The sequence below is a fragment of the Arvicanthis niloticus genome, chromosome 4 (assembly GCF_011762505.2).
Source record: "Arvicanthis niloticus isolate mArvNil1 chromosome 4, mArvNil1.pat.X, whole genome shotgun sequence".
In the NCBI taxonomy this organism is placed as follows: Eukaryota; Metazoa; Chordata; class Mammalia; order Rodentia; family Muridae; genus Arvicanthis; species Arvicanthis niloticus.
In genome coordinates, this window is record NC_047661.1 from 87,752,312 (window position 1) to 87,767,463 (window position 15,152).

At 39.6% G+C, this 15,152-nt stretch overlaps 1 protein-coding gene across 3 annotated transcripts in view; it reads left to right on the plus strand.

The window, feature by feature from the left end:
• Wdr47 (WD repeat domain 47) overlaps positions 1 to 11,327 on the plus strand; it is a 50,681-nt gene extending 39,354 nt beyond the window's left edge. For all 3 annotated transcript variants that reach the window (XM_034500534.2, XM_034500535.2, XM_076933145.1), the window contains exons 11-15: positions 1,378 to 1,547; positions 2,324 to 2,494; positions 3,143 to 3,274; positions 7,301 to 7,519; positions 10,048 to 11,327. In XM_034500534.2, the coding sequence (XP_034356425.1) occupies positions 1,378 to 1,547; positions 2,324 to 2,494; positions 3,143 to 3,274; positions 7,301 to 7,519; positions 10,048 to 10,190 (835 nt within the window). In that variant the 3' untranslated portion in view covers positions 10,191 to 11,327. The remainder of the gene's footprint in view (positions 1 to 1,377; positions 1,548 to 2,323; positions 2,495 to 3,142; positions 3,275 to 7,300; positions 7,520 to 10,047) is intronic.
• Positions 11,328 to 15,152: the final 3,825 nt, after the last annotated feature.

Here is a 15,152-nt window from a genome sequence, read left to right on the forward strand (position 1 = left end):
TTTAATATGTGTATATATATGATAATTAAATAAATAATGATTTTGGCCTTTGCCCTGTGAAAGTGTTTAAAGAGCTAGATAAGAGGCTGTAGAGATAGTTCAGTGGCTGAGAACACTTGCCGCTCTTGCAGAAGACCAGTGTTCATTTCCTGGTACACACATCAGGTGATTCACAACCATCTGTTAACTGCATGCAATTCCAGGGGGTCTAAATCCTGGTCTCACTTCCAAGGGCACCTGAATACACATAGCCATACATACATGCAAACATATGCATATATACATAATAAAAATTAAAAACTAGGAAAAAGAATAATAGAGACTCTTAATTCATAGTGTTAATTTTTTGTTGCTTTTTATTAACAGTAGATTTATTTATTTATATGTAAGTGTATGAGTGTTCTTACATGTTTTTAAGTGCAACTCGTGGTGCAGTACCTGCAGAGGCCAGAAGGAGGTGCAGGATTCTAGTACTGGAGTATAGACAGTTGTCAGCAGTCATGTGGGTGCTGGGACCTGAACTCCATGTGAGCAGCATATACCTCCAATGTTGAACTGTCTCTCCAGCTCTGTATCTCTGAGTAGAAATACTTGAAAGGAGACAGCAGAATTTTAGATCAGGGTTTTGTTGAGGCTGGCCTTGAGCTTGGGATTCAGGCCACATTCATAGCAAGCACATCACATCTGGGTCATCTTTTCCCTGCAGCTGGTCCCCGACTGTCACCTTCCTGGGAACAAATCTTCCTGTCTTTACACTTACATGGAGCAGTCATGGATGATATCACCTACCCAGCTAGAGTGTTAAATTCTCCAAAGAGGCCTTGTCTTTTTAATTCTTATCCATGTCTCACCTTTTCTTAATCCCAGACACACTGTTTATTATTTGTTAATAAATATTTATTTCACTTTCCTAGGTTCCCCCCTGAGGAAAATTTATGAGAAAAGATAAATGGAGATTTTTTTCTTTAAAAAAATCCACATGTCCTATTTATTATATATCATATATATATTATATATATTATATATATATCATATTATTATGAAATGGTAGATTCATATAATAGTTATAATTTTACTGATATGGTTTCAGTATGATTTATAATATTTTCTTTTATGATTTTGTAAATCTAATCATCTGCTGTCAGGCATGTGATACCCACACTTAACACTAGCATTCTGGAGGCTGAGACAGGAAGATTATTGAATTCAGAGCTAGGCTTTGTAGGATATATCTCAAGAAGCCAAGAAGTCCAGCCTCTCCCCAAATAAAGCCTTGTTGCTGGGTATTCTTTTTCCTCCTTCCTTTATAATAATTTCATGTTAACTAATTTTCAAAAGCAGGAAACTAAAATGTCTTTATGTACTTTTTCTTTCCAGTGCACATGACAGTCCTAAGCAGCCAGTGGTACGATTTAAAAGAAATAAACATCATAAAGGATCTATTTATTGTGTGGCTTGGAGTCCGTGTGGACAGTTATTAGCAACAGGATCAAACGACAAATATGTAAAAGTGCTGCCCTTCAATGCAGAGACTTGTAATGCAACAGGTAGGGCCCGGTGCAGCAGTGGCCCACACGCCAGTGTGCATGTACGCTTGTTTCCCTGTCTTTCTGTTGTCACTAATGAAACCCAAGAACACTGTCTTAAAGAATTTATTTTTTGTTCTGATTATTCTGATCCAATGAGGCATTATTTTATTAAAATATGTCTTACAGGTAGTCAAGTAGTATATGAATTTTAGAAAAAGCACAAGGTAAAATTAATTTTCTAAGGACAGAGATGTAGGTGAATGATAGATCACTTACATAGTATGCATAAACATGAGGCCACACGCTCGCACAGACACACACACACACACATGAGAGACAGAGAGAGAGGGAGAGACTCTGAGAGAGAGACTGAGACAGAGAGAGACTAAACCTTTTAAATAACTACCATAATTGAATTAATGGATATTTTCTGTAGTGTATCTTTCCTTTTTTGTTTGAAATAAGACAGAGAAGCAATGACTTTTCTGTAGTTCTGTTTTAAAGGCAGTAGTAATTAGTTAATAATCAGTATTTTAATGTTTTAAAGTTTTATGTTCAGTAAATGAGTTGATTATATCTGTCTCTAAATATAAATCATACTGCACTACTTTTTAAATGAAGTATGTTAGCATGCGTGGTAATGTGTTTCATTATGGTGTTTTCCACAGAGGTGCCACTGTGCTTTGCTCTGACACTGCTGTGTTATCCTTGGTCAGTGCTCAGGCAGTTTAGCGCCTCTTCACACAGTAAGTTGAGCAGCATTTGTTTTTTTTTAATTCTTATTGCTGTTTCAGGACCAGATCTGGAATTTAGCATGCATGATGGGACAATTCGAGATTTGGCATTTATGGAAGGCCCAGAAAGTGGTGGAGCTATTTTAATAAGTGCTGGAGCAGGAGATTGTAACATTTATACAACAGACTGTCAAAGAGGACAGGGTCTTCATGCTTTGAGTGGACACACTGGTATGTGATACTCAGTCTTCCTTTTCTCAATTTGTGATGTGTGCTGTTTTATCAGTGAGATCTCTTTGTAATGGATCTTTTTTAGACAGATTTTTATTTCAAAAACTTGCATTGTGAGTGTTGAATATCACAGTAATATTAATAGCATTATGATCCATTTATTCATAGAAGGATTCCTTTACTTTAATCTTCACAGACATTATATGATGTAGGAAGTTTTATCCCTGTTTGTATTTGAAGAAAGTGAGGTCCAGAGGTAAAGCTGGTAAGGGACACGTAGATCTGACTCTAGATCCACTTTTTTCAAGGCTGGAAACCTAACCTCACAAAATAGCTGCCTATAGTTTCTGCATGAAAAACTTGCCATTATTTCAAGTTTTTTTTTTCAAATTTCAAATTTTTGTTTGTACTAGTTATTACATCTTGAAATACAGAAAGAACTTAGTCTTCTAATAGAGTCACCAAAGAAGAACTGAATTTGTTCGAAATGGTTTTGATGAATTTAAACAATTCTTACATCTACTTTGTAGTATATGCAGTCTCTGTGATATGGCATATTTGGTTAACCAGTGATGAGAATAACTTACTTTTGCACGTGTGGAAAGGCCTTTCCTACATCAGTAACTGCATGTCTCTGGTCTTGTATAGGGCATATTTTAGCACTTTATACCTGGAGTGGATGGATGATTGCATCTGGTTCCCAGGATAAGACCGTTAGATTCTGGGATCTTCGTGTGCCAAGCTGTGTTCGTGTGGTTGGCACAACATTCCATGGAACCGGTAAGTTTTCTGTAGACTTGAATGAAGTTCTATGAGAAAGGAACTTTATAAATGACTCAGTGTCTGTGTCCCTACCCGATCTTCATGTGAAGAAGAGAAGTAGGGCTGTGAATGTAGCTGACAGACTGCTGGGCTACTTTATATGAAGCTCTGAGTTTAATTCGTAGTACTGAATAAACCAGGGCAGCCTGGGCTACAAGGGACTGCTTTAAAGAAAAGAGAAGGATGGTCCGGTGGGCATTACAGGGAAGACCAACTTTGTATTTTATTGCTTAGTTTCAATTCTTTTAGAATTCTTTGATATGTTATCGTATTTGTAAACTGATATTAGATTAAATATTATGTTCCAAATTGGCAATTTTAATGTATATTCATTTGTTTATTTATTATATGTGAAGTATGTAAGTGTGTAGACCCCCTACAATGTGCCTTGTGCATGTGGAGGTCAGAAGACAACTTGTGGGAGTCTATTCTTTTCATGTGGGCTCTTGGGACTGGCCTGAGTTCAGACTTGGATACAATCTCGTTAACTGCTGAGCCATCCCCTGCCCAGGTCTAGATATTTAACATTTTTAATTAATTAACTTTTATTTATGTGAGGGCATGTGTTCATTTAAAGGCCAATAGATAACTAATTTTTTTTAAAGATTTGTTTTTATTTTATGTGCATGGGTGCTTTGCCTGCCTTTATGTCTGTACACATGTGTATGCATTGTCTGTGGAGATAATCAATTCCCTGAAACTGAAGTTACAGAAGGTTGCAAAGCCACCTGTGGGTGCTGGGGAGAAAACCTTCATTTTCTGTAAGAGCATCAAGTACTCTTAATGACTGAGCCATCTCTGCAGCCCCTTCTGACTCTCTTCCGAGATCAGATGAGATCGGGCGCGTTCAGAGTGGTATATAGACTCCTTCTGACTCTCTTAATGAAATTCACACTCTAGATTTAAAGTTCTGGGTTTCCTATAAAGCTCGGCTGCACTGTTTTTAGCATATTTTACCTCTTCTTTCTAATTCTTTGTGACCTTAAAGCCAGGTCATGGCCTGGAGCTCTTTCTTTTTACAGACCTTACTGCTTCCCAAAGAGTGTTCATGTGCCAGCTCCTTTTTTGAACCAGCTATGTCTTCTAACTTAAAAGTATGCTTGGCCAGAAGGCTGAAGATTTGATGCTCGAACATTCGGTAGTATAGGGGCTTCTCAGGTGTTCAGAGGTCTCTATAAATTGGCTAAGTTTTAGAAGCTATTTATAGTGCTTCCCATAACTTCAGTTAACTCAGTCATTCTGGATTTCTGACGGGGTTGAAGACCCATAGTCTCATAGCCAATCCTGGCTATTTACTTTGAGAGAAAAGATCTGAGTAGATACTTTTCAGCTGACATTCATTATAAAGCCAAAAAAAAAAAAAAAAAAAAAAAAAAAAAAAAAGCCAGGATCAAAAGTAAGTGTTTTAGTTAGAAGAGATGACAGAGGTTCTGGTTAGTCAACAAAATGATGGACTGGGTATTAGAACTATCTTATACCTCACTGGTACAATTAGGAATAAGTATGCTCTAACTGTATTTTGAGAGAAAAGTTTTACTTTAACAGGAAGAGTGATATGTAGGAGGAGCTAAGTGGGAAGGAGTACTGAGAGGAAGAGATGGAGTAAGGAGAGAAGATGAAGGAGAGGAGAAGCTAGGTGATGAGAGAGAGAAAGAGAGAGGGGACATGGAGGCAGATGTTCACAGGTCTCCACCAGTCAAAGATAGTCTTTATATCTAGGTTGGGTATTGGATTACCCTTCTGATTGAGCATTACCAAACTTATAAATCCTTTGATTAACATTTAAAAAAAATTGTATAAAAGCAAAAAGGAAAGGGGGGCATGGGACAGGGGTTTTCTAGGGAGGGGAAATGGGGAAAGGGGATGGCATCTTAAATGTAAATAAAATGAAAAAAAAAGTGACAAAAAAAGAAAAAAAAAAGAAATTAATAAAATTATTGAAGACATAAAAAAAAAGTATGCTTATCTAGTGTGGGCGCAGGGGGCTGTTTTGGTTAATGGACTATTCTGTAGATGACTATTATGTCCATTTACTGTCTGGGATAGTTTAATGTTCTTTGTTGGGTTCTCATTTGAATGATCTGTTTAGAAATGGGTAGGGCACTAAAATCACCCACTATTATTCTAGCAAGACTTAATCCAAACTTAAAAAAAAACCCCAAAACTATTGATATTTGTGTGAAAATGTGGTGTGTATCTTCTTGGTGGATTGTTCTCTTTTTAAATATGTAGAGGCCTTCTTCATTTCTCTTGACCTTCCAACACCTGATGCTGGTGACCCACTTCTGCTTGCCAGGCCCTACCTCCGAAATATGTCATAGCCTCCCAAAATTCCTTCTTACATTGGGGGAAAGGTATTCAAAACATGAAGCTATAGGTGTGATTTTAGGTTCAAGCCTGACCTGGCATCACACATCCTTAGTCTTAGTTCAAACATTTGTTTTCCTTTTTGTAATACTTTAAGATTTTCCATGAGTTCATGATGCTTCTGCCGCCCAAGGTGTTTGTTTTTCCTTTTGTCTTCTCTTTACCAGGCTTTTCTTATCTTTAGGTTTTAGTTCATTCAGCATTTCCTCACCACTGTAGGAAGCCTCCATTGACTGCCCTAATTCTGAACTCATCACTGTGTTCTATCATTGAATTCTTAATATCTGTTTAAAATAATGTTTATCCTTATTAATCACTTGCCTCTTATAATACATATTAAGTGATCATATCTGTTTTATGTTTCAGAGTAGATGAACCACCTTCTGTAAAGTGCCTGACCCAAGGTACAACTGAATTAATAATCAGCTTTTTGAAGAAATTAACTGAAATTTCTCTTGGCACAATAATTTTTTTTATGTTTAAACTTAACTTTTTATAGTTTTCCTATGTGTTAGCTCTTCTCATTTTCCCTCATTCTTTTGTGCATTTTTATATATGTAGTGTGTGTATGTTCACGTGTGTGTGCAGGTGCATTTAACACTGTGTATGCTTGTGGAGACCAAAGGTCAATTAGCACCAGGTGACTTCATCTATTTCTGACCACCTTATGACTGTTATTTATTTTATTTTATTTTTTTCTTTGAGGCTCTCTTACTGACTCTGGAGCTTGCCATGTCTGCCAGACTGGCCTATCAGCGAGCTAGTCTTCGACATCAGCTCTGGGGTGGCAGATGTGCATGCCTAGCCCATGGGCACTAGGGATCTGAACTCAGGTCTTTCACTTTCCCACTAAGTCATACCCTCAGTCCTTAGCTTCTTTAATAAAAAAATAATAGTAAATTACATTTACTTTGTGTGTGTGTGTGTGTGTGTGTGTGTGTGTGTGTGTGTTTGTATGTATGTGTGTGGGTGCTGGCCGGTATGTTATGATCTTCTCTTGGAGGTCAGAGGACATGTTTAGAGAAAGTCAGTTCTCTCCTTCCACCATATGGGTTTCAGGAATCAGCTCAGGTCATCCGGCTTCATAGCAAGTACTTTTACCTGCTGCGCTCTTCTTGGACCATCATTTCTGATTTTGATTATTTATTTGTCCCCTTTGAGAGTACATGGTAAAGTTAGGGCTATATCCTTCAGATTCAGAACTTAATTTCTGTTGTTAATAGGAAATATCCTAAGGCAACCCAAGATTTATTTAAAGTATACCTCGTTTGTGAGTTTTCTTATTCCCTTGGCTCAATACTCTAAGCCAAGCAGGGGGGTAGTTTTTGGACTTGCCTTAGTAGTGAACACACTGAGGGAGAAGAGCTTTTTCTACACCGTTTCACAATGTTATGTTTGCGGTTCTTTAGCTCACAGGACATAGTGTTTCATTTCTTCCAGAACTTGTTTTATCCTGACTTCTGAAAAAGATACAGTGGTTATTAGTTAATTTTGATTTTTCCTTATCAGATCACTGCAATGGTATTGATAAGCTATATCAGATCATTAGTGTAAGTAGCTACATAGTGGCGTAAGTATTAATTTTTTTGTGTTGCAATGTTCATTTCCCCACTATAGGCAGTGCCGTGGCATCTGTGGCTGTGGATCCCAGTGGCCGTCTCTTAGCTACAGGTCAAGAGGACTCTAGCTGCATGCTGTACGACATACGAGGAGGCAGAATGGTACAGAGTTACCATCCTCACTCCAGTGATGTTCGCTCTGTTCGCTTCTCTCCTGGAGCTCACTATTTGCTGACAGGCTCTTATGATATGAAAATAAAGGTGACAGACCTGCAAGGTGATGGAGACTGGCTCCCTTTGTTTTTAATTTCCTTGTCCATTTGTTTTTAATTTCCTTGTCTATTTTTTTTCTAGTCTGATATGATTGACTAACATTTTTTAAGCTTTAATTCTATAGTTATTTATTGAGAAGACTATATTAAAATTTCTTGTAGTAAATTAAGTAGAGTGAAATTTATTTAATAAAATATATTTTATTTGATTTACTACAGGGACATTCTGTGTTGTAAGTGATGGGTTTATATACACTTTAGCATCTTAAAAATAGTATTGTACAATTTGAATAGTTAGTTCTTCAATGTCTAGTTTTATGTTTAAACATTCACTAACTAAATGTTTGTTAAATAGTAACTGGGAACAGATGAAGTAACCCCTATCTTAATGGAGCTTATATTTTAAAGGCCAGTGAAAAATAAACTAACAAATGATGTAGTTTTGGGTATTGCCAGTGTGATTATAAATTAGCTGGTAGGAAATAGTGACTCTAGTTAGGGGATGGCTGTTTTAGACAGGATGATAAGTGTAGTTCTCTACAGAGATGCATTTGCACAGAGACCTGAATGAGGAGGAACAAGCTGTACCAAAACCCTCATTGAAGATCACAACAGATACAGGGTGCTTAGGCAGGGCAAACTTGGAATGGTCATGACACTGCAGGAAGATGAAGTGTTGGAACTTAGTCAACCCAGGAAAGAGAGGTGTACATGAACCCTGAAAGACCAGTCAGGAGCCAATCCAATGCAGTCACACCAGGGTCTTTATTCAAGCTAGCTCGGGCTTACCTCACCGCAGCCCTGCGGGACAGTTCCAGTTAGAGGAAAAGCCCCGAACATTCATCAAGGCAGGGTTTTATAGGAAGGAGCAAGCGATGGTTGAGTGTTTCTAGCCTGGCAAGCATCTAATTGGTGTGCCACTGTGGCCTTAGTATAATGGTGCTGGGAGCCAAACCATAAACTTAACTTCTGACTTTTTCTTAATTGATGGTTGTTAAGCAGGGGTGGGCTTGTAACCTGTAGATTTGTTGGGGGAAATAATCTGGAGACTGGTGCTAGATGCAGGTTTGTTGGGGGGAGATCAGCCTGGAAATGCAGGTTGGGGTTAGCTTAGGAATGGAACGAGGCTCGGGTTTTGTTGAGGAGTAATTTGGAAACTAATGTTCAAACCTAGATCAGGTTCTCTAAGATGGAGTCTGAACCCAAGATTTGGTCTCAGAAATACAACAGTCTAATTCTGAGGCAGAGTGTATTGTTTTTTGTGGGTTTTTTTTTGTTTGTTTGTTTGGTTGGTTGGTTTTTGTTTTTTGTGGATTTTTTGTTTTGTTTTTTTGTTTTTGTTTTGTTTTTTTCGAGACAGAGTTTGTGTAGCCCTGGCTATCCTCGAACTCAGAAATCCTCCTGCCTCTGCCTCCCAATTGCTGGGATTAAAAGCATGCGCCACCACTGCCCAGCAAGTGTATTGTTTTTTAAGGACATCTGGTTTTTTAAAAGTTTTAGGTTAATAGAAAAATCAAGGCAGACTGACTTCCCATGTTCCATCTACCCTTCACACAAGTAGCTTCCCATTGTCAGGCTCCACACCAGAATAGTGTTTTGTTATACTTGATGAGCTGCCTACATTTAAAAGTTATGGCACGAATCCTCTGGAAGGTTTCAAGTCAAGAAGTAATGTAATCCAAATTATATTAAAGTAATTTGAGTTGTTACGTATATTGTTGTTAGGACAGGAATAGAAATCCAGAACCTGAGAAGGCGCTGCCTGAGGAGGGTGTGTCTGGGCGGTAGGTGTGAGAGGTAAAGAAGTGACTGAATTGAGGGCAGTTCTCCCTGAGGTTAGACTCAGGAGGAAGGAAACAAGGCATGGGGCACTCCTCAGATTCTGACAGGAGCAGATGATGTCACCAGTGATGAGGTGCATGAGTCGGGCAGGACAAATTTTGGCAAGAAAATAAAAAATTTGATTTTAGACAAGTTAAATATATGACGGCTATCAAGGAATCAGGTGAGGTGTTAAATAATTATTTAAAGGCTGGATGTGGCAGTGTACACCTTTAATTCCAACACTCAGGAGGCAGAGGCAGGCAGATCTCAGTGAGTTTGAGGTCAGCCTGGTCTACAGAATGAGTTCCAAGACAGCCAGAGATACATAGTGAGACCTGATTGTTGGTTTCTAACCTGAGGTTTAAGTTTGGAGATAATATGAGTGTGAATCATAGGCATATAAACAGCCAAGCTAAGAGATAGAGTTTCAGCGGAAGGAAGGTATGGGGGACAGAAGAAGTCTTCAAGATGGGGACTCCAGGCTCCAGGAACCCATCAAAGTTTAATGGGGAAGGAAGGAAAACCAGGGGAGGGCCCTGACTTGATTGTGGAGCTGGAACAGTGGAACAGGAGGGGAGAGTGGCGGCTGTGGCAGATGCTGCATGCATATTTTACCAAACCCTCAAGTCAGAGTAGCAGGAAGTCTATATAACTTGAGTATCCACTTGCTCTTTTCTTATAAGCCAATATCTCTTCTTTTTCAATTTAGGGGACCTCACCAAGCAGCTTCCTCTCATGGTGGTGGGGGAGCACAAGGACAAGGTGATTCAGTGCAGATGGCACACCCAGGATCTTTCCTTCCTTTCATCCTCTGCAGACAGAACTGTGACCCTCTGGACTTACAGTGGCTAGAGGCCACTCTGCATTGGTCTATGCAGTGAAAGCACAGAGACTCGAGACTACTGAGCTGTTAAGACTACAGGCCTGAAGAACATATACTGCCCCAGAAAGAGTTTAAGTGGAGGAAGCCCCCTTATTACCACGTCCTATGAACAGAAGGTGTTGGGTGATGGTTTCAGTCTTCCATGTGTGTTCATGCTGCTGTGTAGTTTCCTTGCCAAAGTCTGCAGATGTGCTCTTATGTTGTTGGTGTGCACGCCAAGTCATGGTACAGGATGGGTTCATGGTTTACTATTAAGTGAACTCCTTGGGTGTTACCCAGGTAGCAGTTTTATACTCACACTGACATGAAATTATAATTTAAGTAATTGTTACACATAATAGAACCAGGTTCTCCCCAGATGAAACATAGATATTCAGAAATGACTTCACTCTTGTCACAATCCCATACTGTATCACGTGTCTTCTAGAGGTCATGGTTTGGTAAGTCTCCAGCTTTACATGATCATCGTTGTATAGGGCTCACCACAGAGTCTCCAGATGCAAGGAGAACTGCTTCTTTCTCTTAACCCAGGGGTGTGGTTGCTAACTTTTCACATCACTCTGTTTCTAGCTGAAAGGTAATAACTACTTTTGCTTTTGGAACTTGTTGACTTCAATGTTTTGAATGCACAGGATACCTCCCTTCAAACAGCAGTGTAGAAGCAGGGTGGCAGCAGTTACATGGAACAATATTCAGTGGGAGGGTTAACTTACCAGGCAGCATTTTCCTCTTAAAAATTAAAGACTTTGCCATGACCCTAGCATGGCTTGAAAAGCTATGTTTGCATGATAATTTAAAATGGACAACTGAAGCTTTGCACTCCAGAAGCTTATTTGGATTTTTCTTGCACAGTTTTGTGTAATGAGGAATAATGATTTATTTGTACAGTACTATATATCCTAACATTTTATGTATCTTTATTTTCATATTGTTCAGTATTTTACTTTTAAGTTATTAAATAGGCTACTTTATTTATTTCAACTGCAGTGGTAGTGACCTGTCTGTGCACTATATGTAGCAAGCATTTTAAATCCATAGTACACAAGTGGGAGGGGAATAGAAGTGTAACTGTGCTTTTTATTTCAATAAAGACCTGTGACACCTAACACTGTCCTTTTCTCTCAGTCTGAGTCCATGGCATTCTACTCAGAGTGCTGTTTCCAGTTTACTTGGAGAAGGTAGGTCCAAGGAAAGAAAGACTTCCTGGATGTGGAGCTAGCTCTGCTTCTTACTGTTTCCTGAAGCCCCTGGCAACACAGAGCACTTCTCTTCCCTTCCTCCTTTTTTTCCTTCCTCTCTTTACCCAAGACTTTGCACATGCTAAGCAAGCCGTGTACTACCGAGCTGCACCCCCAGCTTTTTGTTGTGATTTCTAGTTAACAAAGCCTGCCACAGCAGGGGCTGGAATATAGCTGCTGTGTGGTAAAGCATTTTCTAAGCATGCAGAAGCCCTGGGTTCAGTTCCCAGAACTCTGAAACACATAAACAGCCAGGCTAAAGAAAGTGTGCCCCAGTAAAGCACACACTAACCAGTCCATCAGCACTGTTGGGAAGCTTTCGAATGCTTAACACCTACAGACTTTTCACTCACTGACTCAGAAGGGAATGCTACAAACACCGGGTCATCTTGAAATTAAGCCTCCTTAGCCTGGTTTAATGTGCAGTTTCACACATTTTAGGTCTTTTTGTTTTGTTTTGAGCAGGGTCTCACTCTTAACCCTGGCTAGTCTGGAGCTCAGAGATCCTCTTTGCCTCCCGAGTGCTGGGATTAAAAATGTAGGCCACATTTTAGAATTTGTACATTCATTCATTCATTCATTCAAGACAGGGTTACCTGTGTAGTCCTGGCTGTCCTGGAACTCAATCTATATACCAGACTGGCCTTAAATTCAGATTCACCTGCCTCTGCCTCCTGAGTGCAGAGACTAAAGGTGTGTGTCACCACCACCCTGTTCATTTTAGAGATTTTGAAAGGTCATTTTTGTGAAGTTTAAAACCAGGGTGGGGAAGGCATTTAGGAAAGACAAACATGAGCTCATTTTTTTTTTTCTTTTGTGAAAAGTAAGCTAAGTATGTAATGATGCTACTCTTACTTCCCAAATCAGTTTCCTTTTCCTTGGACAACAAATAGTTTTGACCAAACCAAGTAAAAGTGATTTTGTTTTCCTTTCAGGAAATTAGAACATTCAAAGAGTAGACAGCTTTCTCTGCATGGTGTGTAGATGGTGTGAGATGTGTCAGTGAAGTCCTCTGTCCGTTTGGTTTTGAGTGTGCCCAGTTTGGTGTTCACCTTTTTCCTGTGGTCTGCACCAGGTGGAGGGGAAATCCTGAGCAGAACTTGCTTCTTTCTTTTGCTCACTGATGGGCTAGGTATTCTTCCCTGCTGCCCTCTGACAGCCCAGAAGTGTTGCTTAGCAAGAATGTATTGCCGGGCGGTGGTGGTGCACGCCTTTAATCCCAGCACTTGGGAGGCAGAGGCAGGCGGATTTCTGAGTTCGAGGCCAGCCTGGTCTACCAAGTGAGTTCCAGGACAGCCAAGGCTATACAGAGAAACCCTGTCTCGAAAAACCAAAAAAAAAAAAAAAAAAAAAAAAAAAAAAATAGACCAGGTGTCACCTGGGTCACCTTGCTGTCCTCAGGCTCTGGGCTGGAGGTCTAGGTGGGACACTGCCATAGCTGCCGCCCTCCTTAGTTCTGCACGGAACTCTCCACAGTTCAGGAGTAGATTTCACAGTTCCTGTGGGCTGTTTTTCCTGAGGGCAAAATTACTCATTTATTATAAAAGATATTATAGAAGTTAGGAAGATTCAGGGAGACTCCTTGGACAGCATCTTCAGGACCTCCATGTACACCATTACTCAGATCTTCTAGGGCAGGTAGTTCTTCCTCCTACCTTCCTCTTCACTTCCTCTCCCTTCTCTCCTCCCCTCCCACCACCTTCTTTCCCATAAAAATTGTATTTGTAGGATACTGAGATTTTTCAACTCCTTTGTATATTTTTTTCTTCCCGCTTATTGAAGTGATTCACTATGTGTTGTCACCTTAGTACATAATAAAATACCAAAATGTAACCAATATAGCCTTTCTAAGTTTCATGACAGCAGATGTGCATGGTGTTATATTCCTGTATAGCCTGTTGGAGGTCCTGAGGCCCTGACTCAAAAACATTCATATATAAACAAACAAACAAACAAAGGGTTAGGGCTATAGCTCTGTGGTAAAGCCCTTACTGATGTGTGTGAGTCTCTGGGTTTGATTCAACACTCCACACACCTTCCCCAAGTTCATAAAAACATATATCCTACTTAAATGGTGAGGCAGAAAGCTTTCAGGACCCTCAGATGAGGTATGAAATTCATCTTTCCTTAAAATTTTTATATGTATTACATACACATAGGGTAAGTTATGCATTTCTGTGTATGCACTGTAGCATGTAAATGAAGGTCAGAAGTATCAGTCCCAGGGATCAAACTTAAGTTGTCAGGCTTATGGCCAGGCACCTTTACTGCTGAGCCACTCACCAGCTTCAATTTCATTTCTTTTATCTCCATTGTCTTATAATACCAGAAATTATTTAGCAACTATTCAGATACATACGCTTAGTTTCTGTGTCTCTACACTGTCTTCCTCCATGGCTTGAATAGATTCTGAACTTTATACACAAAAGGAAACACCAAGACTGAAGAGTCTGTGCTTCCAGCTGCTTTCCGCATGTAAGAAAGGAGTTTGTCTAAAAGGAGGTGCTGGATTCCCCAGGCCTAATTTAAATTTCACAATTTAATTAAAATTTCTCCCTCCTTTTTGTTTTTCTTTTTTCAATCAAAAATATGTAGCTCTCCTAAAAATTATGAGCCCAAAAGATACAGTTAACAGTGAAAGGAAGCCCATGAAATGTGAGAAAGCAGTCACAAATCTTTACGAATATATAATTATCGCTGGAGAAATGGCTCCATTAAAGGCTAGGCTCACAACCAAAAGTATAAGAATATATAATTATCTGGACATGGCAGTTGGGAGGCTGAGGCAGGAGAATTGCCACAAGTTTAAGGCCAGCCTGGGTTACATAGTAAATCTCAGGCCCTTCTGGGTTATGTCTCTCCGGTCCTAACACACACACACAGAGAGAGAGAGAGAGAGAGAGAGAGAGAGAGAGAGAGAGAGAGAGAGAGAGAGAGAGAGAGAGAGAGAGAGAGAACGAGAGAATTACTAAAATCTAACAACATTCAAATTCAATTAGCCAACCAACCAAAAACCCTAATTAAAAAGTAAAGGTTTTGAATAGTCATTCACCAAAGAGGCCAGCTTGGGCAACAAAAAAAGACACTATCCAAAAAAAAATAAATAAATAAACAGTTGAGGATTCAGGATATTTGTCTTGGGCACACTTGTGATCACAGAATTTTCTGCTGCAGTGGTTCTCAACACAGGAGTTGCATATCAGATGTCTTATGTATTAGATATTTACAATATGACTCATAGCAAAATTACAGTCATGAAAGAACAACGAAATACTTTGTGGTCATGGGGGGGGTCATCTCAACATGAGTAACTGTATTAACAGGTCACAGCATTAAGAAGGTTGCGAACCATTGATCTATAGTGATGTTGGCAGTTCCAACCAAGTTAAAACTGGAGCCAGCTGTGGTGGGCACTGCTTGCATTCCCAGCACTGGGAGGCTGAGGAGGACAATCAGGAGCTGGAAACTGTGTTGGCTACATAATAAGACCCTGTTACAAAATACCGAGATAAAAATGTAAAAGAATACCACTCAGCAGCCCCCATTCAATTATATATTACTGGAGGTGGAGACATGGCTCTGTAGTTAAGAGCACTTGTTGCTCTTGCAGATAACTAGGTTCGATTCCCGGCACCCATATGGTAGTTCACAACTGTCTTAGGGCTTTATTGCTGTGGAGAGAAACCATGACCA